The 25,528-nt window shown below is 59.4% G+C and overlaps 2 protein-coding genes across 6 annotated transcripts; one reads left to right on the forward strand and one right to left on the reverse strand.

The window, feature by feature from the left end:
• The first annotated feature begins 85 nt into the window (after positions 1-85).
• On the forward strand, positions 86-9,838 carry PRR7 (proline rich 7, synaptic). 2 transcript variants are annotated; one of them, XM_032269894.1, is made up of 3 exons: positions 86-263; positions 7,929-8,594; positions 8,843-9,838. In XM_032269894.1, the coding sequence occupies exons 2-3, from the start codon at positions 8,168-8,170 to the stop codon at positions 9,238-9,240; spliced, it is 825 nt and encodes a 274-aa protein (XP_032125785.1). In that variant the 5' UTR covers positions 86-263; positions 7,929-8,167; the 3' UTR covers positions 9,241-9,838. The 2 variants fall into 2 exon arrangements, with proteins under 2 accessions (XP_032125785.1, XP_032125786.1); XM_032269895.1 differs by lacking the exon at positions 86-263 and having other exon boundaries at positions 5,197-8,594.
• On the reverse strand, positions 9,709-25,260 carry DBN1 (drebrin 1). 4 transcript variants are annotated; one of them, XM_032269870.1, is made up of 15 exons: positions 24,951-25,260; positions 20,394-20,449; positions 19,666-19,778; positions 19,429-19,503; positions 19,166-19,312; positions 18,939-19,016; positions 18,596-18,747; positions 18,456-18,519; positions 13,768-13,827; positions 13,556-13,679; positions 12,731-12,868; positions 12,226-12,396; positions 11,161-11,816; positions 10,768-10,870; positions 9,709-10,613 (listed from the first exon to the last, which is right to left on the reverse strand). In XM_032269870.1, the coding sequence occupies exons 1-15, from the start codon at positions 25,034-25,036 to the stop codon at positions 10,543-10,545; spliced, it is 2,094 nt and encodes a 697-aa protein (XP_032125761.1). In that variant the 5' UTR covers positions 25,037-25,260; the 3' UTR covers positions 9,709-10,542. The 4 variants fall into 4 exon arrangements, with proteins under 4 accessions (XP_032125761.1, XP_032125763.1, XP_032125762.1 ...); XM_032269872.1 differs by lacking the exon at positions 24,951-25,260 and adding an exon at positions 24,280-24,366; XM_032269871.1 differs by lacking the exon at positions 12,731-12,868.
• Between the last annotated feature and the right edge of the window lie 268 nt (positions 25,261-25,528).

The following is a 25,528-nucleotide window of genomic DNA, read 5'->3' on the forward strand; positions in this document are numbered from 1 at the left end:
CGTGTGGCGGGGGATGGGGGGCCCTCTGCCGGCCGCCGCGCGCGCGCACGCCGGGCTCAGCACCCGCCGTGTACGCGCCCGTGCGCGCGCCCCGTGGCTCCAGCCGAGCGCTCGGAGCCGCTTTCGCTGCCACTGTCTGCTCCCCCGGGCCGCCGCCGCCGCCGCCGCCGCCGCCTCCCCGCGCAGGCCCGGGGCTCTGTCCGCTGGGCCCGCGCCACTCGCCCCGAGCCAGGAGAACGAGCTCGAGGAGGATGCCTGGGCCCGTGAGTACCGCGGCGGCTGCGGGCCGGGCGGGCACTGAGCGCGGGCGGAAGATGGTCCCAGGACTGAGCCCTTCCCCGCGTGCAGCTCTGCGCCCTGGCCCCGGGTCGCCGCCCCGGACCCCCGCCTGGGCCGCGGGCAGCCCCTCCCCCAGCCCACACCGGAGGGAGGGAGAGCGCCAGTGAGCGAGGGAGCCGGAGCGGGGCGCGAGCCGCCACCAGTTCGCTTGGAAACGGTTGCCACAGCAACGGGGTTGCGCTCCCCGGCAACACGACTGCGGGGCGGCGACGCCCCCTCCCCCCTTTCCCCCCTCCCCCCACACGAGCCCGCAGCTCGGGGGCGCAGGAGGAGAGGAGTGCGCGGCGGGGGTACGTCGCCCCTCTGGCCCGGCTGGGTGTGCCTGCCTCCACAGCCCGTCGAGGGTGGGGGTGGGGGCGAGCGGCCGTGGGCACGGGCTGGCTCCCACGTGGCTGCAGTCGTCGCAGCAGGGCTCCTGGGGTGGCTGAAAACGTGGGGGTGGCCCAGCCCCTGGGCTTGTCACGGGAGGAGGAGGCACTGGAGGCTGGGGCTGGGGTCTCTGACCATAGAGCCTCCCACCCACCCAACCACCACCAACACCCAGGGCCTAATCGCGCCAGCCCTGGACATGACCTGAGTCGAGTTGGGTTCCCCCAGGGGCGATGTTTCTTACCAGGGGAGAGGAGCGAAGCTTGCATCCCTCCTCCTCCTCACAGCCAGGGCATGTGCCACACCGGGCAGGGGCCCGCGGTGAGTCTCTGCTCCGAGTTTCTAGCCACCATTCTCCAGGGAGGGGTGGAAGCAGAGTGGGCAGGAGCAGAGGAAAGGACATTGCTGACCCAGGGAAGCTGAAGCCCAGGCCAAATGGGAGCGACCCAGCCCATTGTCTGGATCACAAGTGCCCCTTTCTTGTCTGAACACAATGCCCCAACTGTACTGAGTGGCTTGCAGGTTGGCCGGCAGGGAGGCCCGGGCCACATGGAGGTGCCCGGTCCTCCAGGGGAGCTCCTCTGGGAGGAGAATGGCCTCTGACTCAGAGGAAATGACCTCTGGCTCCCCTCCCAACCTCCCCTCAGCAGGCATCATGCTGGAGAGAGAAATGGCCCTCCTGCCAGCTCTCCCAGGCCTGACTCAGCAGATGCCAGCCACGACCACGGGCTTCAGATCCAGCATCCCAGCGACCACAACCGCCCTTGGGTTTCCTTTCCCATCCGGGGAGGCATACTAGAGGTGACTGGCATTTGAGGCCTTGGCATAAGATGCCCATAGATGGGTGGTGCCCTGGAGGTCAGGCCTGAGTCTCCTGCAGGCAGGGGCGCCTGGGGAATTACTCACAGGTGCTTTTCATTCCCTTCCTGCTCTGTGAGACCTGTGTTCAGCACTCTGCCTCTATTATCTCCTAATTTTTTACAACAATTGCACAAGGTAAGTTTATTATCCCCATTTTAGAGATGAAGACTCTAAAGGGAGGCTCAGGGAGGTGAGTGACTTGCCCAAGGTCACACTACCCGTAAGTGGCAGAGCTGAGTCTATAGTGCAGACTTCTCTGTGGGCAAAGCCCCTCTCTGCCTGCTATCTAACTTCTCTTGTAACCCAGGCAGAAAAGAACCGTAGAGCCTTCTAGAAGAGCATTCTTAACCTTCCTGCACTTTCATCTAGTGAGGACATTCCCAAAAAATGTCTTGGTACATTTTTTCTGCTTCCAGCAAAATCAGCCAAATTCTTGCTCCCCCAGATGGATTACAGGACAGGGCTAGCTTTCTCCATCCCTTCTTCACTTCCTCCTTCCTCCATTTTCTCCCTCTGGGTGAGACCAAGCAGCAAAGGGCTGCCCCAGTCCCCTGGGAATCCCCCAACCCCTGGTCCTCGGCTCATGGGCTCCGTGGCCTGCTCAGCTTGCAGTCTTGGCTGTGGGAGAGAAAATTTAGCGAAGATGGGCCTGTGCAGTGCTGCAGCCTGTGGGTGCTCTGTCTAGCTCCAGGCACTGGAAACCCAAATGCTTCCAGGATTAGGGGGGCAATGGAATGAGTGAGATGGGCCAGGGAGCCTCTCAGCTCCAATCTTTGTCACCGTGTGAAATGTGGACTTGGTATGACCTGACTGTCCAATTTTCAAGATGAGCCAGAAATCCAGACCTTTATATACAATCTCCTGGATTTTTAAATGTTGGCAATTAATCAGAGTGTTTTTTAAAAATTGATTGTGAAAATGGATTGTTTTAAAAACATGTCTGTGAACTGTGTCCAACCTAAGGGTCCTGTGTCTGAGACCTCTGGTCCGTGGAGGTCACAGCAGTTTTTGCTCGGCCGCCTCCAGGCTGCGCACAGTGTAGCGCCATGGGCTGCTTTCTGCATTTGAGCTTCTTGAGGCTGCAGGGTGATCCCTCATTAGAGGGAGTTCTGTTCTCCTCTTTGCACCCTTGTCCTATTGCTGAAGAAACTTCAGCTCAGATATGGGAGTAGCCAGAATGGGATCACATGGCTCAGTGAGGGCAGAAGCCACATTTGAACTCAGGGCTATCCCCTGGCACTCTGCTTGTTACCCAGTCTACCCCCACCAGGTATCACCGTCATCCCCCTGTGGCCACCTTCCCTGGAGGGTCAGATCATTATTTCCATGCTAGCTGCAGGGATGGAGGCACAGAGAGCCACAGGCTGAGGTTTCAGTGGAGGAACCTGGTCTCCGAAAACCCTGCCCTGAAGAGAGCCAGAGCTGAGCACAGTAGACACTGGCCTGAGTAAGAGCTCTCCACCTATAAGCCCAACGGGGCCCCATTCTCTGTGGTCTTATTTGTAGTTTCCCAAGCCCTGGGTTCCTGGCTTGGTGTGAGGGTTATGTCACCTACCTGCAAGCAAGGGTGCCACTCAGTACCCTCACCTAGATGGAGGGAGGTTCTGGCCAGTTCCAAGCCTGGCTGACTGTGGGAGCAGAGTCAAGTCCTGTCAAGTCCTCTGGCCTCAGTTCCTCTGTGTTAGTGTGGGAGGGGTGTAAGGATGTTACCAGTGGGCTCCCTGAAATGCCCTTCCTGCCAGGACTGGGGGCTTTGTCATCCATCACCTGGGCTTCACACCATCTGGCTATGGAGACCTGAGCTGGACCCACTCCTTGTGCCTACATCCTTGTCTGTAGAGAGAACAGCAGCCACCTCCTGGGCGTTCGTGAGATAACTAGCATAGAGGCCAGTAGTGGGCCTGGCGTGTGCAAGGCACGCAGGACAGGCTATCAGATTGTCCAGTCCCCCAGCTGCCACCTCCTGCTCTGAGTTCCTGTCCCTTCCCTTCAAGACCAGCAGCTCTAGCTTTAAGTCCAGGTGTGACCCAGAGCCCCTGCTGCCTGGGGTTTCCGATCCCCATCCCCCAGCGCCCTGGTGTGTGCCTCCATGCAGCCTTTTCCTTTGATTTACATAGACATATCGGTTCTCCACTTGCTTATAAACCACCCTGCCAGGCAAGGGCTAGGTGATGGCTTTTCTCTCTTTGACATTTTGGTGAATGGCTAACACTTCCTGGGAATGAATTGGATGTAGACCCAGCCCTTGAGATACTGCCAGTCCCACAGCTAAAAGGCCAAACAGGTAATGAGCCCTCCAGTCTCTCCTTCCGTAGGTGGTTCTTGAGCTACTTACAGGGTGCCAACTGGTAAGACTGATGGTGCTGGACCCTGGCTGCCCCAGAACATCCTGGTATCATTGGGCTTCCCATCCCTGGGGGGTGAAGTGGCTCAGGTGAGCTGGACCTAAGAGGCCTTGGCAGGAGCTCTTCTGGGTGACTAGTGGTTCTCAAAGTGTGCTCCCTGGCCCTGCAGTACCAGCATCTGCTGGGAATTTGCTAAAAATGCACACCCAGGCCCCATCCTAGACCGACTGAATCCAGCACTGGGAATGGAGCCCAGCACTGTTTTAACAGCCTCCACGTGGTTCTGATGCTTAAGTTTGAGAGGCCCGGATCTAAGCCATGTTAAATGCTGGATTGGCTCCTGAGGCAGTGTGGTGTTGTGAAGAGTGACTAGGCTGGGCAGGGACACCACACAGTGGTAAGCATGATGATGGGGGCCAGGGGAAAGACAAGTGTTGGCCTGGCCAAGGCAGTGGCAGGAGGAACAATGGAGGTGGACAGATGCTACTCTGCAGAGGTTGTGGTGGATGGAATGAATGGTGGGCTCTTTGCTGAGATAAGGACCCAGTAGCAGATCGTTCGTGCTTTGGCGTGTAAGCCTGAAGTGTAGGGTTCTTTGTGCAGAGGGCAGTGTGGGAGGTGCCCACAGCAGCGCAGCCAGCCCCTGGCTCTGTGTGCCCTTGGGTGTCATTTAATCTCCTTGAGCCAAGTGTTCTCATCTGCCAAATGACAAGAATGCTAGCCTGCTTTGAAGAGATTGTGGTGTCCAGCCCTCAGGCAGGGAGCACCCCGGGGACACACACATCTCTGCAGCCTCAGCTCAGAAGCCACCATCATGGATTAGCTTCATCTTCACCGGTGAGGAAACTCAGGCAAGTTGGAGGTTAACAAACTCACCCAGGGTCTCGCTTTCATCCCCCCGCCATGCTCCCAGTGAGTGTGTGTCCCAAGAAAACCATGCAAAGTGATATGGTTCAAAAACACTACAGATAAATCAAGATGGAACCCTAAAAGATGTTCAAATAACCTTCAAGAAAGAAAAGAGAGCCGAGTGTGGCAGCTTACGCCTGTAATTCCAGCACTTTGGGAGGCTGAGGCGGGAGGATCAACAGAGGTCAGGAGTTTAAGACCGGCCCGGCCAATGTGGTGAAACCTCCATCTCTACTAAAAATACAAAAATTCGCCAGGCGTGGTGGTGGGCACCTGTAATCCCAGCTAGTTACTTGGGAGGCTGAGGCAGGAGACTTGCTTGAACCTGGGAGGTGGAGGTTGTGGTGAGCTGAGATCTCGCACCATTGCACTCCAGCCTGGACAACAGGAGTAAAACTCGGCCAAAAAAAAAAGTAAGAAAAGAGAAAAGAAAACAAACAGAATGTAAGTAACAAAATAACAGGCTTCGGTCCATCCAAAGGGCATAGCTCCTGGCCCCTGAGCGCATTGGGTAGGAGGAGGCAGGTATTTGCTACTAGCAGTCTGGAGCAGTGTGGGCAGTGGAGGGAGTGGCTGGGAGCAACAGGCTGCAGACAGGCTCTGAGTCTGAAAGGCTCCCAGACAAGGGCAAGAACTCACATAGTAAGGGAGCAGTAAGGGGGCACAGTTTTTTCCGGAGGCTTTGCAACGTCTGGCCTAGTCAGGTAGAGCATTTTGAAAGGTCTGAATGAACCTCTGATGTTTATGTATTGAGGACCTATGGTGGGTTAGATAAGAGTCTGCTGAGCACCTGGGAGAGAGGCGTCAGACAGGAATGCAGTCCTGTGGGCCTGGTGTGACACTGACGAGGGATGGTGTTCAGCATCAAACCCCCGTCGCGCCAGCTGGGCGCTGGAGCCAGGTTAGGGCCAGGGGGCTAACTGTGTGACCTTAAGCAAGAACCTTCCTCTCTTTGGCCCAAAGTTGCCTGGTCTATAAAATGCAGCTATGATGGCACCCAGCAGATCCTGGGTGTGGCCTGCCCTGTCTGGCCTCATGCCCAACCTGCTGACACTTTTTGTCTCTTGCTAACGTGGAGCTGCCCTTCCATCTCCCCTTCATCCTGTAGCCCTTTCTCACCCTGCTATTCCACAGCATCGTGGGGCTGGTGATCAGGCATGCCAGGGCCCTGGTGGAAAGGAACAAGAATGTACATTTTGTCTATTAGCTGGCCAGTCTGCCCAGTGCCCCCATGGCTGCCACTTCATCTGGCTTATCACATAGGGAGTGTTTTGACACAGAATTTGGATTCAGGTTCAGGCTAAATCCTAGCTCCTCCCCTTCTGAGCTGTGTGACCTGGGGCAAGTCATTTCCCTCTCTGATCCTATCAACCTGTTTATCAAATGGGCACAACCACCACATGGACAAGGTGGTGTTGATGAAAGGATTCTGCCTGGAAAGAGAAATATCCTTGACAGATATTTCTAATTCAGCTAACCCCCATCATCTCCAGCCCTAGAAGTAACTTTTCTGACCCAGAGTTGTTCCTGCCTGGCAGGCCAGGGGGACTTCTGGTTAGTGCCAGTTTCCTCAGAGCATTCCTGATGGCTCAGGAAAAGAATAACAGATTTAATTAACTCCCAGTGACTGGCAGCATCGTGTTTTTATCTGGGCTGCGTCACCATGGCAGCTTCATGGCAGGGTTGTCGAGGGGGCGGGCAGAGCTATGGTTCCTGCCATTGTCTGTTCTGGAACGCAGGCCCAGGAGAAGGGGACTGGCATGGGCACCAAGTGGCACGTGGCTGAAGGCAGCCATGGAGTCAGACGGGTGTCACCTGGGGAGGTGTGGGGTGGCCCATGGCCTGGCTTCCCCTCAGCTTGGGGCTCAGGCTCCCGGTGGTTCTCAAATTAGAGTGTGTACCTTGGGTGTGCTGAAGGTAGGAGGGTCCGTGGTGCTCCTGGAAGAGGCCCACAAAGTAGCCCAGGCCACAGCCTCCCACCCACCCCACCCAGGCTAGGGTTTTGTGGCCAGGCCTGGGTTCAAATTATGGCTCCACCACCTGCCATCTACACAGCCAGTTGTTCCCCATTCCTCATCTATAAAATAGGAATCATTCTAGTTACCCCAAAGGCTTTCGTTCAAACCTGTGTGTATAAGGCATTCAGGAAAGGCTCAGTTCTGTTCTGTGGGGGCGGTGAGCAGTCACCTGCTACCCTTCACTCTCAGGGCTCCCCCCTACCTATCTCTTAGGGTGCAAGGTTCCCCCTCTCACCGCCCACCCCCTCCCGGCTGTGGAGAGGAGGAAGCGGAACTAGAGATGCCTATCTGGAGTGCAGGACCAGGTGGATATAAAAGACTAGCTTCCAACAATCATCTAGTTTTCCTCCCCTCTGCTGAGAGGGAAAAGGAGACGGCAGCCTGGAGACAGAGGCAGAGCCAAGTGGGGTTGTGCACGGGTAGGAGGCGGGAAAACGGAGTTGTAGTAGGCAAGGGCGCCCTGGAGGAAAGGAGGAGAAAGACTGGCTCACGCCCGGCGCGCTAGGCGCAAAGGCAGGGCCGGTGGCACACAGTACGAGTCGGAGCCACCAGCTGCAGCTCTCCTGTGGGAGCGGTGCAGATCCGGAGGACGCGGTGCCGGGCGTCCGGGCTTTGGGCAGCCCGGCTTCTGCATAGGGCGCCGGGTGGCTGTATGTAAGGCTCTAGGAGATGTGCCACCCTTTCCCCGCAGCACAGCAACCGCACCGAGACGCCTCTTCAGCGACCTGGTGCGCACAGGCTCCTGAAACCCTTTCGCAGTTAGGGTACCTTCAGCGGGAGGCTGCGGATGGCGAATCTCTCGTGCGGGCTCAGAGTTGGAGTCTGGCCTTTGCGCGCCCCCTGCTGGCCCGCCTCGGCTCCCCTCAGCGCCCCGGCTCCGCCGCGGCGGCGGGGCTCAGATCGGGGAAACCCTACCGAGGAAACCTCGAGCGTGACGTCACCCTCATCGGTGACGTCACCTGGCCCCAGGGGAGCGCGGGGTTCCCACGGAGGAGGCTTTCCCCGGACTGCGAAGTACGCGGGCGGGGGCCGGGAAGTCATCGGGGGCCGCGGCGCGCCTTCACTGCGCCCTATGTCTGCCCTGCAGGTCCTGCGCGGCCCCGGGTGAGGCACGCCCGCGCGCCCGCCGGCGCCATGGGAAGGAGCGGGCGCCGCTGTTGTCCCCCGCCGGCGCGCGCACGACTTGAGACCTGCCACGGGCAGCCCCCGGCCGCGGGTCCCCGAGTGACGCTGGCGGCACCTGAGAGTGTGGCGCGGGCCCGGGGCCACACAGAGGAGCCCAGTGTCCAGTGAAGCGGCTGAGGACCCGCCGCCCGTGCCGCCGCCATGGTGATGTCCCAGGGCACCTACACGTTCCTCACGTGCTTCGCCGGCTTCTGGCTCATCTGGGGTCTCATCGTCCTGCTCTGCTGCTTCTGCAGCTTCCTGCGCCGCCGCCTCAAACGGCGCCAGGAGGAGCGACTGCGCGAGCAGAACCTGCGTGCCCTAGAGCTGGAGCCCCTCGAGCTCGAGGGCAGTCTGGCCGGGAGTCCCCCGGGCCTGGTGCCGCCGCCACCACCACCGCACCGCAGCCGCCTGGAGGCCCCGGCGCACGCGCACTCGCATTCGCACGTGCACGTGCACCCGCTGCTGCACCACGGGCCCGCGCAGCCGCACGCACACCCGCACCCGCACCCGCACCACCACGCGCTCCCGCATCCGCCGCCTCCGCACCTGTCGGTGCCGCCGCGGCCCTGGAGCTACCCGCGCCAAGGTGAGTACCGACCTCCGCCAGGGGGCGAACCGGGCCGCCGGGGGTGGGCGGGGCGTCGGCGCGGGCGGGCTCGCTCCTTACCCGTAGGGCTTCCACCCGCCGCCCCCGGGAGAACACTGGCGGCGGCGGTCTAGTGCTCAGGCTTGGGCTCGGGTTGGGGCTGGGGCGCGGGCGATCCCTGGCCAGAGCCTCTGCAAGAGGCTGGAAACCGGCGGCCTCACCCCCTCCGACCGCCTCCCACTCCGCAGCGGACTCGGACATGTCCAAACCACCGTGTTACGAAGAAGCGGTGCTGATGGCCGAGCCGCCGCCGCCCTACAGCGAGGTGCTCACGGACACGCGCGGCCTCTACCGCAAGATCGTCACGCCCTTCCTGAGCCGCCGCGACAGCGCGGAGAAACAGGAGCAGCCGCCTCCCAGCTACAAGCCGCTCTTCCTGGACCGGGGCTACAACTCGGCGCTGCACCTGCCCAGCGCCCCTCGGCCCGCTCCGCCCTGCCCAACCCTCTGCCTGCAGGCCGACCGCGGCCGCCGGGTCTTCCCCAGCTGGACCGACTCAGAGCTCAGCAGCCGCGAGCCCCTGGAGCACGGAGCTTGGCGCCTGCCGGTCTCCATCCCCTTGTTCGGGAGGACTACAGCCGTATAGAGGGGCGCCCGGCGCCCCGGGCCCCACCGGCGAACTCCTGGCCTGACTGCGGGGCTTTTTAAATGCTTCCCTGGACTGCGGGGAGGGGCGGGGGGAGGGAGGGATTTCTTATCCCGTTTGTTACATTTTGAGGATAATAAAGGTGTGTGATCTGGTTTGGTACAAGCGGAGGGTGCACCCGCTGCTTTCGCCCAGGGTTTTGGCGACAAGCCGGGGCCTTGGCAGGAAGAACTCTGAACGTGCATTTCCGCCACAAGACCGCCTAAGGATGCAGAGCTAAGTCTGAGATCAATCTTCCTCGGGCGGTTCTAGGTTCCAGGCGGCTTCCCCTGGAAGCCTCAGCCCCCCACCCAGTGTCTGACGGGCCTTGTAAGTCGGGTGAGGGCGCCCCCTGGTAGCAGGGAGGTGCTGCGGCCTCGGAGGTGGGAGGAGTTGAGAACCTGGGTTAGGGCAGGCGGCAGCCCAAAGGGATCTGGATTTCTTTATTAACAGACATGAGCACGACCCGTTACAGAAGTTTGTGCTTTCCAAAAAAAAAGAAAAGAAAAAAAAAAAAAAAAAAAAAAAAAAAGTTACTGAACGTGAAAAAGGAACCCAAGCAAAGAGGAAGGAGTTGGGGAGGGGCCACTCAAGCCCTTGGGCCCCATCCATAGCCCTGACCTGAACCGCGCCTAGGGCCTCCAGCCTGGGACCTGCCCGGCAGGAGAGGGGGGTGGGTAGCCCAGGGGCCCCAGCTGGGCCTGCTACTTCCTTTGGGCCAGACAGGGAGGGGTCAAAAGAAGGGCGGGGAGGGGGTCCCAGGGAGCCAGAGCCCACGAGCCATTTATTGCCATGTTTTAAAATTCGTGCAAAATATCTGAAGCCCTGGACAGAGAATACAAAGTGATATTTTTCCAAGAAACATAAAACTAGGAAAAGAGGTGGAGAACATTTTCCCACCGGAGCTCCCCCCACACCAGGCCCCAAGCAGGGTGAGGCCTCCACCCCGGCCAGCTGAGCAGGGAGGACTAACAGCTACAATCTGGACCAGGGAAGGAGGAGTGGAATTTGCAACAGCGTCTCAACTACCAACGGGAGGAAAACCAGTCAACTGTACAAGTCTCCTATCAACTTTAAAAAAAAGAGAAAAGCTGTAAAAGTCAGGCCCTGTGGGTAGGGAAGCAGCCAAGTCCCCAGCCAGGGCCGGAATCCGGAGTGGGTGCCAGGCGGAGCTGCTGCGAATGCAGGCACGGCAGGCCGTCTGGCCAGAGGCCGATGCAGGTGGGCGGCCTTGGCAAGGGCAGCCTAGGGCTGGCGCCACTGCTAATCACCACCTTCGAAGCCCTCCTCCTCTTCTGGAACTGGGTCTGCATCCCAGCAGGTAATATCGATTTCTATGGCATTAGAAGGGAAGATGAGTTAGGGACCTAGCCGACCCATGCTTGTGTCCCCAGCCTCTATGGGTGGTGGGTAGTGGTGGGGTGGCTGCCCACATTCAAACCCAGCCTCCCCACCGAAATTCCTCCCCATCATCTACCCCAGTACTACCTGGTGGCTTGTTGTAGAACACAGGAGGTGGAGCCTTGGCACAGAGCTCTTCCGATTGGGCAAACTCCTCCTCCTGTGATTGACTGAAGTACCCCTCACTGGCCTGCAGGGGAAAGCATCAGGTCACTTGGCCCCACCCAGCGGGACTGGGGCTGACCTATCAGGCCTGAGCCTGTTTCCCCAGCAACCTATGATTCCATCAGTGGTTGCCGGGGCAACGCGGATGCCTGCCTTGGGAACAAAAGCAGAGCTGGCGGGTGGGATGGGCTTCCCCTCCAATAATGTGGGTCACACAGAAAGGGGGTACTGGTGCAAGCCTGAGCAATGCAGAACCAGTGCCCTGCTCAGCCTGGACTCCCTCTCATCCCTCCCACCAGGCAGCCCCTGCTGCACCTGGGTCCCCTCCTTCTGGGTGGTCTCGCCATTCGTGAGCAGGTGGGGCTCTGGCTCCTGCTCGTGCTCTTGCTCCAGCTCCTCAAGGGCCGAGGGCAGAATTGGGGCCTGGGGGGTGGCCAGGGGCTCCCCTTCTACTTCCTCGGTGTCACAGAAGGTGGCTGGCGGCTCAGGCAGCTCATCGAAGTTGAGAAGGGTGGCACAGCCTTCGCCTGCTGGCAGCAGTGGCTCCGGAGCCACCTCGTCCAGCAGGGGCACCTCTGCCAGGGTGACCTCAGTACCTGAGGGTGGTGTGGGGGCCCTGGGCTCGCCCTGGAGTGAGGAGCCCCCTTCCCCATTGCCAGGCCATAGGTCAATGAGGCTGGTGGTGGCAAGGGGTACATTGTTGGCAACAGTGGTGTCAGCAGTGGCAGTGTCGGTTTCAATGGTGTCAGCTGCGTCGTGGGCCTCAGTGGTGTCGGCTGTGGCAGGTTCCACAGGGGCAGTCAGGACAGCCTGCTCTGCAGACTCCATGAACATCAAGTCCTCTGCAAGGCTGCCTGGCCCCCGGGGAGGTGCCTGTGCCTGGGAGGGCTCCTCCATGGGGCCGGCCCAGGCCTGAGGGTCTGCTGCTCTGGTCTCCTCACTGTCCAGGCTAGGGCTGGGCTCCTGGGTCTCTGTCACAGCACAGGCAGAGGAGACATGCAATTAGCTCCCTTGGGGGCGGATGGAGACCCTGCCCTATGGACAGTGGTGGTGGTTGTCCAACAATGTGAGGAATGAGGGAGCCAGGGACTTCCATGCAGGTGTCCCACTGCCCCCTTACCCAGTGACCCCAGTGACTTTAAGCCCCTTGGCAGCTCTGGGAGGAAGGCCTGATTCCCACTTGAGAAGTCAGGTGCTGAGCTTTAGAGAGGGCAGGTCTGACTGCACACCAGGGCTCCTCCCCGCACAGCCGCCTCCAGGGCAGTGCATTCTTAGTGTTGGGTGGCCCAGATCCCTGGAGAATGGTTACCATGGCAACCTGGGGCTCTCAGCCAGGGAATGCCGATGGGAGCCCTGGTGCAGGTAGGGTCCCTCTCTCACCTTGGGCTGATGCGGGTGGTGGTGGCAGTGGTGGAGGCTGTGAGGATGTGACCTCATCCAGGGCCCTCTCAATCTGCTCAGCAACAGGGGTGGAGGCGGTGCTGGAGTCAGATGGGCTCCGCGTGGGGATGGGAGTGGGCGCCATCCTCCGGTGGCTGTCCAGGTGGCTGCCTGTGGAACAAACCCCAGATGGGTCAGTGAGGGCAGGGGAGGCGGGTGGGACAGGACTGTCCACCTTGGGGCCTGGCCAGCACCTCCTCTCTGGAGTCTGGGTGGGGGCTGGGAGCTCCCCAGCCCCCCCCAGGGGCCAGACTACAGCTCCAGACCCTGTAAGCTAGGCCCCTGGGGCCAGTGCCCCACAGGGCCAGGGGCAAGAGGCAGGCAGTGCCTGCCCTGGGGACAAACACCAGAGATCAGCGGTCAGGCTGGGGGAGTGACGGTGGGGGGCTGCTGGGAAGCGGGGCCCTCCTTACCACCCCCGCCGAGGCCTGGGGCTGCTACCTACATGGGAGGGAGGAAGAGAGGTTTGGGGTGCGGTGACAGGTGATATAGGGAAAGGGAGTCCGTGGAGGGGAAGAGGAGGAAGAGGAGGAGGAGGAAGGCCCACTGTCCGATGCCTTTATGAAAGGGCAGTACGGACGACCTGCCGAGAGAGACAGACAGAGAAAGAGACAGAGGACAAGAGAGGGTCAGTCTCCCCCACCCCTGCCAAGGCCTGTCCCGCCCCCAGGGCTGGCCCTGGATGTCCAAGCTGCCTTCAGCCAGGGCGCACTCAGCCAAGCCAGCCGCAGCCTCACACCAGCCCCAGACACACAGCCAGCCTGAGAGCAGCACAGCAGACATGGCCTGCATCGGGACCCCAGCATGGGGCAAGCACACTCAGGCCAGCAGACAGGGTAGGGAAGAGCTTCAGGGAAGGCAAAAGCAGCACAGTGATAAGCAGAACAGGGACACCTGAGTGCAAGCTCCAGGAGGCTCACTCAGGGCCTGGGCAAGAGCCTAGCCCGCATGCACCCCGGTCTTCCAGGCCAGACCTAGTTCACCCCAGCCTGGCTGCTCCCCGTGGCCAGTGCTGTGCCTCAGCCCAGGCCAGAGCTGCCCCTCAGGTCCCAGCACTCCCCACTGTTTAGCCACAAGCGACTTCGACACCACCCCTGGCCTTTCTTGGGGTCCTGCCACCTGGGAAGTGGTGGGTGGATGCACGCTGGATGAAGGGTGTCGCCTTCTCCAAGGGTTCCTTGGGCAAGGCTTCCCTTCCAAGAGAGTCCCAGAGAGGCTCAGGGCCATAACCTGAGGAGTGGGGTTGGGTGGGGGTGAGGCCTAGGACTACCTGGTCGGTGGTTGAAGGGCGAGGGCACATCACAGCTGCCCGCAGAGGCCGACGCGACTCTTTCCTGCTGCTTGAAGAACTCCCGTGGGTTGTCAGGCCGCTGGGCAATAATGGCTGCTGCCTCCTGATGGCACAAGGAAAAGGCTGAGGCTGGGCCAGGCCAGCTGAGGGAGTCCCTGCCCACCTCACCTGGCTGGTGCCCCCGCTTTCACCTCCACCTCTGACTCCGACTTCTTCATGTGGGTCTCTTCCTCCTCATCCCGATGGTCACCCTAGAAACCAAAGAGACAGGGTCTGGTGCACCTATCCACCTTCTTTTTTCTGTATTTTATTTATTTATTTTGTTTTTGAGACAGGTTCTTGTTCTGTCACGGAGGCTGAAGTGCAATCGCGCAATCACAGCTCACTGCAACCTCTGCCTCCTGGGGCTCCAGCAATCCTCCCACCTCAGGTTTCCACCACCACACCTGGCTAATTTTAATTTTTTTTGTAGAAGTGAGGGTCTCCCTATGTTTCCCAGGCTGGTCTCAAACTTCTGGGCTGAAGGGATCCTCCTGCCTTGGCCTCCCAAAGCGGTAGGATGGACTACAGCCATGAGCCACCAATGCCCAGCCTTCTGATAGCCCCCATGCTTCTTTCATGATCTGGCAGGAAGGTTCTCAGAGCTGGTACCTCTGCCCCTTGAAACCAAGTCACACAGGCCTCTCTTCCTTCAGGGCCCTTGACCACCTCATCTCTGACCTGCCAGGCCTCTGGGCACCAGGCTCATTCACCTGCTTGCTCATCCCCATATCTAAGCAGAAGCCTAGAGCCATCCAGGAGCACTCTTAAGTTTTGCAGATAACTTTTCTCGGACCTCCTACCCCAGTGCCGGGGTCACCATGCTCCCAATGTTGCTGCCTGGACCATGGCATCACGGCCCAGCCATCCTCACTGGTACCTGCCTTATTTGCTCTCCATAGGCCCTGAGAGGACCTTTCTAAAATGTGGTTTAGACCATTATTTTCCTGAGCTTAAAATCTCTCAGGGGTTCCCAAGAGCCACAGCAAGCACTGGCTAAATATGACCCACAGATGGCTTTTGTTTTGCTGGTATGATATTTTTAAACCATGTTAATTAGTTGCCACCACTTAAAAACCAGGAACTTTCATGCTGAAGTCAGAATTCCAGTTTCTCTTGAGGTGCCAGAGCCCTGGAGACACCACCTGCAAGCCTTGAAGCAGCCATCACCAGGGGCTCGCTGCAGCACCCATAAGCCAGGCTTGTGCCACCCGCTTGCCCCTGGCCCCACCATCACCTATTGGCTCCACCTGCCCACTGCACACGTTGTTTTGGGTAGGAAGGGCCATCGCTTGGCCAATGTCCCCACCCCTGCCTGACCTAGCCGTCACCTCTCCAACACCACCCCCTGCCCCAGCCCCCACCCAAGGCGCCCACATACAGTGAAATGTAGACATCAAGTCCTCAGCACGACGCAGTCACAGTTCCCAGAACAGGCACACCCGTTCCCACCTCCAAGCCTCAGCATGGGAGCTCAGCCTCTCTCCCAAATGCCTGCTCCCCGCCCTGGGGCCAGGCCAGGCCCTCTGATTTCCAACTGCAGGGTAGGCAGAGCCTCCTGGGGAAGAGGTCCCTCGCTTGTTCAGGTCACTTCCTCCTCTGGGTCCCCACAGAGTGCTCCTGGCTTCCACCACGATGACACCACATCCTAAGTTCCTGTTTCCGGAGTCTCCTGCCACCCGCCGTGAGCAACACAGGATGACTGGGGTCTCCAGGTGGCCAGCACAAGGCGGGCGCCTGTTTGCTCAACTGAACTCACACATCAACGGCTTCTTATTTGATTCGGCATCCGCTGCTGCTCAGGGGGCAGCTTGGACAGGAAGGGCTGTAAGGGGTGAAGTCCCAGGGCTGCTCTGGTTTTTGAGCATATAATCTAGAACTTAAGCTTATCTGTCAGGGGCACTAGGGGAAGGACCCTTTGTAGCATCCCACCTCAGGAGAGCTGTCACCTCAGCGGTAACTTTCTGACCCCCAGAATGAAGTCTAACTCCTCCTCTGACCTCGTTCTCCTTTCCCAATCAAATTTCCCCTGCTCCTCAGCCCACGGGGTTCCAGTCAGCACAGGCTCTTTGCCTTCCCACGATCCTATGTCCCACCAGCCTTTGCTGGGGCTCTGCCCCCTGCCTGCTGCAATCTCACTTGCTTGGTTCCTCTGCCTTGTTCAAGAAAGGACCAGAGGCAGCTACCCCAAAGGCTTTAACTACCGACCATGTGAACAACACCAAAACAAGTAAGGCCCAGGGAATGGAGAGAGGTCAATACACTAACCACATGGGTCAAAGCCATTGCTGTGCCTAAAGCATTTTCAGACACATGAGAGCTCCCCTGCAGCCCAGGCAAAAAGGGAACCCAGACATGGAACACAATTCTTAATGGGAGAGAAAGCAGAACAGCATCTTAAGCCAAGAGAAAGCATTTTATGATGCTAAATCCCAAAGTCTCTCACATGTGCCCTTCCTTAGAGGACCTGAAGTGGCAAGGCTACCACAGTGACCTGCGAGAATGTCCACTTTCACTGTTACGTGAACTATACTTGAGGGACCAGATAGGACTAGAAAATAATGGTAAGCTCTTTCAGATTTTGCCTGAAATGATGATAATTGGTGAAAATAAGTCAGGTCAGGGGGTTCACAACACTATCTGTCTACCTGCATGTGTGTGTATTTGAAATGTCAGCATAAAAATAAACTTTATCAGGCCAGGTGTAGTGGCTCACGCCTGTAATCTCAGCACTTTGGGAGGCCAAGGCGGGTAGATCACGAGGTCAGGAGTTTGAGACCAGCCTGACCAACGTGGTGAAACCCTGTCTCTACTAAAAATACAAAAATTAGCCAGGCATGGTGGAGCCTGCCTGTAATCCCAGCTACTCAGGAGGCTGAGGCAGGAGAATCGCTTGAACCCAAGAGGTGGAGGTTGCAGTGAGCCAAGATCGTGCCACTGCACTCCGCCCTAGGCGACAGAGTGAGACTGTCTCAAAAAAAAAAAAAAAAAAAGACCAGGAGAGATGGCTCACACCTGTAATCCCAGCACTTTGGGAGGTCAAGGTGGGTGGATCACTTGAGGTCAGGCGTTCAAGACCAGCCTGACTAACATGGAGAAACCCCAACTCTACTAAAAATACAAAAAATTAGCGGGGCGTGGTGGCACATGCTTGTAATCTCAGCTACATGGAGGCTGAGGCAGGAGAATTGCTTGAACCCGGGAGTCAGAGATTGCGGTAAGCAGAGATCACGCCATTGCACTATTGGCCGGGCCTGGTGGCTCATGCCTGTAATCCCAACACTGGGAAGCAGAGGTGGGTGGATCACCTGAGATCAGGAGTTTGAGACCAGCCTGGCCAACATGGCAAAACCCTATCTCTACTAAAAACACAAAAAATTAGCTGGGCGTGGTGGCGCGTGCCTGTAATCCCAGCTACTCGGGAGGCTGAGGCAAGAAAATCACTTGAACCTGGGAGGCAGAGGTTGCAGTGAGCCGAGATCGTGTCACTGCTCTCCAGACTGGCTCCTGGCAACAGAGCGTCACTCTGTCACAAAAAAAAAAAAAAAAAAAAAACCACTGTGAAAGGAAATAATATATCCATACAATGGAATAGGATTCAGCCTTCAACAGGAAGGAAATTCTGACGCATGCTACCACACGGATGAACTTTAAGGCCATCATGCTAAGTGAAATAAGCCACACACAAAAGGACAAATATGGTATGATTCCACTGATAGGCGGTCCCCAGAGTAGTCAGCTTCATAGAGACAGAAAGTGGAATGGTGGCTGCTAGGGGCTGGTGAGTGGGGAGGGGGAGAATTTGTGCTTTATGGAGAGTGGTGGTGGTCGTCCAACAATGTGAATAAACTTAATGCCACTTAGTGAACTGCAGATTTTAAAATGGCTGAAGTGATACATTTTATGTTATGTATATTTTACCATAATTAAAACAAATACATGAATCAACTTATTATGAAAAAAAAGGTCTTGCCCAGCTTGTTCTCCATCATGTTCTGCAGGTGGCAGGTGGCAGGTGTGTGTTGAATGAATGACTGGGGCTGGAGCTTACCAGCCACACATCGTCCCCATCCCATCTAAGGGCCAATGTGACTGGAGTGACTTATGCCGGTGCCTACAGGACTGTCTTGCCTCCTGTCTCTCAGTCTCCTGTGGGTGTGACTCTGGAGCCCATTTGAGTCCCCACAGCCCTGCATCTGCCCACCACAGTCCCAATCCAGATGACTATCAACCCACCTTCCTTCCTGAACTAAGCTATGCTCAGTCCTGTATGACATTAGCTATTTCTGAAATACTAAATTCAAAGCATGAAGATGTGACTTGGCTGTGATTTTCAGGGACCAATCCACAGGACCTATGCGCCCTTCCCAACGTCTAGAGGTTCAGACAGCACCCCTGGAAAAAGTGGCTCCTTCCAAGGACACACTGCACACTGGCTACAGATGCTCAGCACTGGCCCAGACGCACCCACGCTGCCCACAGCACTCCTCTGGTGGGACCAGGCCTGGCAGCCCCTAGAGCATAAAAACAGTGTCTAATCTGCCTAGAGCCCCCCCCACCCCCAGGAGAGGAGGGGGAGCCTGGTCAGTGAGGCTCTGGGTCTAGATGGATTTTCTCTTCCAGTCTAGAGCACAAGCTTCTCCAAGGTAGTCTTTTTCCATGGCCAGAGCCCCAGATAACGAGGTACCCGGCCCGATACTCCATTGCACCCCATGCCCATGCAGGTCCCCAGAACACCCAGCACCGTCCCCCAAGCCCTCATCTCCCCACAAGGCCCAGAACACAGGGACCATCCTCACTTCCCTGACCAGGAGACCGGAAGCCTGGGCAAAGAACTTACAAAGATGGACTGCTCCTTCAACCGCCTCTTGGCCTCTTCCGCTTCTAAAGTCTGCTGTTTCCTCCTGGAACGACAAGCAGCCAGCACCCGTTATGGTGTGCCCGGGGGGCCCTGGAGCACTGCTGGGCGGGAGGGCTCACCTGTGCTCCTCGATCTGCTGCTCCCGCTCCCGGTAGCGCCGCTCACGCTCCTCTTGCTCCTGCCGCTCCTGCTCCATCCGCTCCTGCTCGAACCTAAGCCTCTCATCCAGAGCCTTCTTCCGCTCCTCCTCCTTCCGCAGCTCTTCTTCCTTCTGCGAGCCCCGGTGTGAGCAAGGGTAGGCCCTGAGCCTGGGCGCCTGGCCCCTGCCCCTCCGGCTCGTCCCTAACCCAGGGCAGGAGGTGGGCATGTGGCATGAACCATGACGCTGCACTGAGGGACACAGAGCTGCCCCATGGGGCCCATGAGGGGCGGCTCAGCCGGGCCAGGCTCAGGGTTCCATACCTTGGCTTGCTCCCAGAACTGCTCTCGGTTAATCCGCTTCATTTCCACAGCTGCGTCTGTCTTCTGGTAGGTGGTGCCCTTCGGTGTCAAAGGACCCAGAATGAGCAGACTGAATGCTCTGGGACCCCCCCCACACCTAAAGGGTGAGGACTAAGAGGAACTGGACAGGCCAGTCTCAGGCACCAGGCCACGAAGGCAGAGCCCACGGGTGCCAAAAACACACTAACCACAGGCTCGGCATTCTCATCCTCTCGCAGCCGCAGCCGGTGCAGCACGGGGCTGGAGAGCCGCGCCAGCCCGTTGGAGAGCCGCTGCCCGATGGCACCTGCGTCGATGTCTTCCACACTGCTGGCGTTCACGATCACATCGACGCCCTTCCACAAGAAGATGGCGGTGCTCAGTCGGCCCCCCCACCGCCGCCATCACAACCTCAGCATGCAGGCCCTGGTGGCTGTCCCCGCTCTCAAGAGCCCTGGCCCCATACACACACCTGGAAGAACTCAGCCACCTTGGCCACATGGCTGGCACAAGCGCACTTACGGGCATCAGGCACATCTTCACCCACCTGCAAAGTACCCAGCAAAGAGGGGGTCAGGAAAGGACAAGAGGGGCCCTACATGATAGGGTGCATCTTCTCTGGGGCTGGTGGGGTTCCCTTTCCAGAGGGCTGAGGGTAAGGGTGACTGCTCTGGGCCTTAAGCTCCCTTCCCCAGCCACGGCCACATACCCAGTTGATGAGCACGTATTTTGGCAGAGCAGCTTGGGAGTCCTTGACGCTGCAGAAGCCGTACATGACCTTCTGGTTCTCAAAGTGGCCTGAAAGTTCCTGCAAGCCCCCTTCTGGAGTAATCAGGAGAGTGTCAGGGCTCTCTGCCTCCTAAACCCTTCCCAAAAAGAGCCTAGAACTCAAAGGAAAGACTCCTCCTGGGCTCCCCAGGCACCAAAAGGGGTCTTCTGGCCTCTGGGATGTGTGGGTCCCAGTTTCGTGTTGGTCTGTATGGGGGCAGGGGCGGGGTGCACAGGGATCTAGTTTTGCCTCCTGCAGGGCCTATTTGGGGTAGAACTGAGGAAGTGTTTGTTCTTCACACATCCTCAGGTCTCATTCTTCACACATCACCATGTCTCACCAGGTGCCAGTGCCCAGAGGCAAAATCAAGCCTTCTGGCTCTGGGGAAGGTGGTGAATAGGGCCCTTCCCCCAAAGCGTCCCAGCTGTGTGGCTTCAGGCAAGTCACTTTCCCTGTTGGAGGCTCAGCCTTCTCAGAAGTCCAACACTCAACAAGGCTCCGAGCTCCCTCCCCACCCTGGAGACACAGGGATGACCGAAGGAAGGACACCTGCCAGACCCAGACAAGTGTGGATGCAGGCAGGGAGGTGGCGCGGAGCCAGGTGGGTGGGGAAGAAAACAACTGAGGAGGGGTGGAGAGGAAGGCGAAGGAATGGCTGGAATTCCTACCTCCTGACGCTGCAAGCTTGAGGTCATCGGAGCCATCCTCATATGTGTACAGAGCCCTGGGGAGAGGGAGGGGTGGCTGTCAAACTGTCAGGGCCCAGGCTGCCAATTCTGGGTGGGGACAGCTCTGGGGAGTGGAGGGACATGGAGTGGGAAGGACAGGAACGGGGAGGGCTCCTGCGGTCGCCATGACAACAGGGCCACGCATGGGTTCAAGCAGGAGCCCAACAGGGTGCCGCTGGAGGCCTGGGTCAGGTGGGGAGCAGGCAGTGAGGGGAGAAATTGCTGACTGGTCAAGCTCAGTGTGCCACATCTCGGCCCTGGCCCTGCCAGCCTACAACCCAGTGGAGCGGGTGTGTGATGGAGATTCCAAGGTGACGGTTCCTTGGTTACTGTTTCCTGGCTACCACCATCCTCACCCCCCATTGGCTAGTGCCAGGAACTTACCTGGCACGTGCCTTGGTCCCCGCTGCTGCTCCTCCCGCAGCTCCTCCCCCAGGGAGGGAAGGAGGAGGAGAGAGAACCTGATGCTCCCACCACTCTGGGCATCCCCCAGTAACCGTGGCAACCCTGCAATTGGCACACGACTGGCCCACCCCAGCTGCATTCTCCTTGAACACAAAGGACCCTGGGGACCCGCCCTCAGTCTCAATCTCCGCCTCTCTGAAATGGGGATGAGGTCACTGCAGTCACTCTCGCCCAGACTGTGGCCTCAGGGTGGCCAGGAGCTCCAGGCCTTCCAGCCCCCAGGCTGCCTCCGCCCTGGCTGAGGCCTCCTGAGACTGCTGGCCTTTCCTTCCTTCTGCCTGAGCTTCAACAGAAAGCTGACCTGGCAGCCTTCCTCCTTCCTCCTCCTCCCTGGCTTCGTGTGCCCTGGCTCCTTTTGATAGGCTGCGGTGACAGAGCATCCATTTCACGGAAAGGAATGCAGAGATGCCTCCCCCATCACCCCATGCAGGCCCAGGCTAAGGACCCTCTGGGAGGGAGGAAAGCCAGAGCCTAGGAGGAAGGGCCTTGCCCCTGAGGTTTGGAAGGGCTCAACCCCTTCTCCAAACTCCTGTTCCCCAGGTGCCAAGGCATGAGGCTGGGGCTGTGAGGAGGGGAGGCAGAAAGGGAGGGCAAGGGGGAAGAGAAAGGGGAGGGGAGAAGCAGAGGGAGAAACAAGGAGAGGAGGAAGAAGAGAAAGGAGGGAAGTGAAGGGATGAAGGAAATGAAGGCGGGAGGGACGGAGGGTACATCTCAGGAGTTATGGCCAGGGCCAAATGGCTGTGGCCCTTCCCCTTCCTGGATTCCCCACTTCCTACCTCCAGGAAGGGACTCAGGTGGGCTGTAGGGCTCGGAGCTCCTAGTCCAACTGTAGCCCCCAGCCCTGGCCTGTCCCTGACAGCTGCTTCCAGCACAGCTGTCCCACCACCTGTCCTGCTGCTCTAACCCACTACGGGAACAAAGGGCCCTGAGAGAAGCAGGCTCTGTCCCTCTCCATACACAGATGAGAAACTGAAGAGCCCAGGGACCCTAGTTCCCAGAGACTGCTCTAGACATCACACCTCCCTGAGATCACCTGTCTTAACGTGCCCAGGCTCTCTGGGGCACCTTTCATCCTAAGGCCCTGCCTACCCACCTCAGGCCACCTTTTCCTGCTCCAGCTACAGCCCTTCCCCAGTAGAAACCATACCCCAGTTCAAACCCTCCAGCCTCCCTTTCCACTGGACCGCCCTATCCACACCACACACTTGGGCCACACCTCTGACAGCTCCCTGACCCAAGCAGGGTTCTGGACAGGGTGCACTTTGGAGGCTCTACCTATGTGGTTCTCTTCGCATGGAAGGCAAGACCTGCTCCTCTACCCCATTCCTATTCCCAGTGGAATCCTTCCGTTCTTCAGGGCCCAGTGCTGGCCCCCAGCAGTCTCCCTTGAGCTGCGTCTCCCAGAGCACCCACCACATCCCAGCAGGAATACAAAGACCAGTGCTTCTCAACCCCATCAGAGGCACCCCGAGCCTGGTGGTGCACCAGGTGGGAGCTGGTGAAACAGAATCAGGATGGGGTAGGGGCCAGGCACCTACACATCTCACCAGCTCCAACTCCTGGAGACAGACACCGACCCCAATTGTAAGCCTCGTGAAGGCAGGAATGCTGACTCAGTCAATCAGCACATCCTGCTCTCAGGGCCTGGGGTCCAGCACACTGCACACCAGAAGTATGTATGATATTGACACCAACTTAGAAGACATCTACCCAGAAACTGAACTTGCGTGAGGTGAAAGCTAGAATGTTGCAGTTCCAGAGGCCCTGGGGTGAGCTCAGGTGGGCAGCTGGCGGCAGGTGGACCCCTCAGGACCATCACTCTCAGGATGGTGGTGCTAAAAGGCAGGTAGGGCTGGGCCCAATCCCTGTCTTTCCAAGAGGACCAGGAACTTGTGTATGGTCACAGTGAGTCATATCACAACCAGGGCAACAGTGGCCCTTCCCACTATACAACCTCATTTCCTGGGTCCCCTGCTCCCTGCGCCAGAGTAGTGGTCCACTTCAGAGGCCCTGCCACCTAGAAGTGAACTCCCCCCAACCACCCCTCCCACTGGAGACAAGGTAAGAGGGGGCAGACAGCAATTTACCCAAGACGCCCCTCCCTCTGGATCTATGTGCAGGGTCTGCCTCTGAGTCTTCAGATCTCACTGCACCCATGGTTCCATGCTCGGTGCTGGGGTACTCATGTCCTCTTGTGCAGAAAGTGATCCTCACACCCTTTTTTCAAAATGCTATCTGGGCCCTTAGTGAACGAATGTGTGCATGTGCGAGGGTACATGTGTGCATCTGTGTGTGTCCCACACACAACCCAGATGGGGGGTGACGCACACCAGTGATGAATAACTCGCTTTGGCCACACTGATGCTGCTGGCGGGGCGGGGGTGGGGGGCAGGCCTCTGTTGAGCAAGATGTAGGGCAGCAGGGGTTGTGTGGCCCTGGCAATAGGCCACCAGAGCTCTGCTTTTAGGAGAAAACGGGCTAGTGGTATATAGCATCCCTCCAGACTGGAGGGCGAAGGAGGTGTTCTGGGGTGAGCTGTGCCTCTCTTCAGGCGGGGCCTTATCCCAAAGCCAGCTCCTTCTCCAGGCCAAGCCGGCCTCTTGCCCAGAGCTCCTCTCATGATCTCAGGCCCCCTGGAGCAGGGTTGAGACAATGGGTGGGCCGCCTGCCTGCTGAGCCTGTGCTGGCCTCTCCTGTGACTGACCTGCAGGACAGGAGAGCTTGTCTCCCGCGTCCATCCCTCCAGGCCTGGCTGCTGGCCAGTGCTGCAGTACCGTGCCATGGATGCCCAGCCATCTCGTTCCCTCCTCCAGCCCCCATGTCAGAGTCCCCATCTGGCTGCCCTCCCAGTGTACAGGTAAAGCCAGCCCAAGCGGGGTCCCTCAGTCCCACCCTCTTCTTTGCCTCAGTTTCCTCAATAAGAGCCTGTTCCCATCTGCCAGCAGGGAGAGGAGGCCTAGGAACCAGATGGGAACCTTCCCCAGGAGAAGAGTATTACTCGAGGAAGAGGATTCCAGGATGGGGCAGTGAGGAACCCCCCGGTTTCTTTTTTCCACCACCCTGGGCCGCCAGCCCCAGAGCAGGTGGTCCATCCCTTCCCCCAGCTCAGGGGGAGACAACAGCTGGGGGGCGGAGAGAGGGGCGGCCCAGCTCCTCCCTCATCAGGGACCAAATGCCCCTTGCTAGGGGCTCGTGGATCTGCTCACCTCCTCAGCCCTCTTTGGGGGCTCCCTCCACACTTGTTCTCCAGAGGGCTTCCTCCCAAGGAACCTCAGCTGGTCCCTTAGAAAGGCAGCTCGGTGCCCCCTAGCCCAGCTGCCTAGTCCCCGCAGTCCCGTTCAGGTAGAGGAGGAGAGCTCACCCCTGCCTCCTCCGCGACCCGCGGCAATAAGGCAGTCACTTCGCGGTCGCATGTGGCAGGGAACATCCTTCCACCTCACTCCAGCCCAGGTTGCGGGGCGGGGGTAGGGGGGAGGGTGGCCCAGTCCGAGAGGCCCCCGGTGGGCGGGGCGCCCGGCCCCCAGCTCGCTCCGCTCCTCCCCCGCCCTCGCTTTCCTTTGTGCTGTGGCCCAGCCGGGATGAGCCCGGCAGGCTGCGCTGGCTCCGCTAGCTAGATCCCCGCCCCGTCCCCGTCCGGACCTCGCCCGCTCGAAGGTGGCGAAGGTGCCCTTGGCCGCCCCGTGCACACCTGTCCCCCGAGCCCGGGAGGTGGGGTGGGGGATGGGCTCCCGCAGGGCCACGCGGCCCCGGGCCCCAAATCGGGACCCCGCGTCCTCCGGGCCGCGTCCGGCCGCCGCTCCCACCGCGCGCCTGGGGCCGCCTCCCAGCGCTTGGGGCCCGGCAGTGCCCCGCCTGGCCCGCCGGCCCCTCCCCCGGCGCACACAAAGGCAGCCCCTCCCGGCTCTCCCGGCCCGCTGCACCATTTCGGGGTCCCCCTCCCTTCCGGGCGGCAGGGCGGCGGGGCGGGAGGGAAACAAAGGCGCGGCGGCGGCGCGGGGACAAAGAGGCCGGGGGCGGGGGCGGGGGGCTCACCAGTCGGCCGCGCTCTCCTCCCGGATCACCTCCTCGTACGCCGCCAGCAGCTCCAGGCGGTGGCCGCTGAAGCTGACGCCGGCCATGCTTCAGGCCGGACTGGGTCGAAAGGACAGACGCGCGGACGGACGGGCGGACGGAGGAGGAGGGAGGGAAAGAGGGAGTCGCCGCCGCCGCCTCGGAGCCTCTGCAGCGTCGCGAGCCGAGCGAGCCAGCGGCCGGGGGAGGGGAGCCGGCCGGCGGGGGGCGGGGGGCGCTGGCTCCGCCCGGCTCGCTCCCTCCGCTCGCTCGGTCCTAGCGCCGCCCCGGCCCGGCCCAGGGGGAGGCCCGCCCCCCCTTCCCGGCCTGCCCCGGGCGCCCTCGCGCCCCTCACCCGCCGCCCCTAAGCGCCGCTCCCGTGCCCGCCCCACCCACGTCCCGAACCCTCACCTGCCCCGTCGGTCACCTCGGTGCTCGCCCTCCTTCTAGCCCCGAACTCAGCCCAGTCCCCACCCACTGCTTCATTGATCTCCATTCCCGGAGCGTCCCATCCTACCTTAAACCCATTTTCATCTCAACCCAGCTCACACATAGCAGCC

The sequence above is a fragment of the Sapajus apella genome, unplaced genomic scaffold (assembly GCF_009761245.1).
Source record: "Sapajus apella isolate SASKATOON/1434 unplaced genomic scaffold, GSC_monkey_1.0 scaffold200, whole genome shotgun sequence".
Taxonomy (NCBI): domain Eukaryota; kingdom Metazoa; phylum Chordata; class Mammalia; order Primates; family Cebidae; genus Sapajus; species Sapajus apella.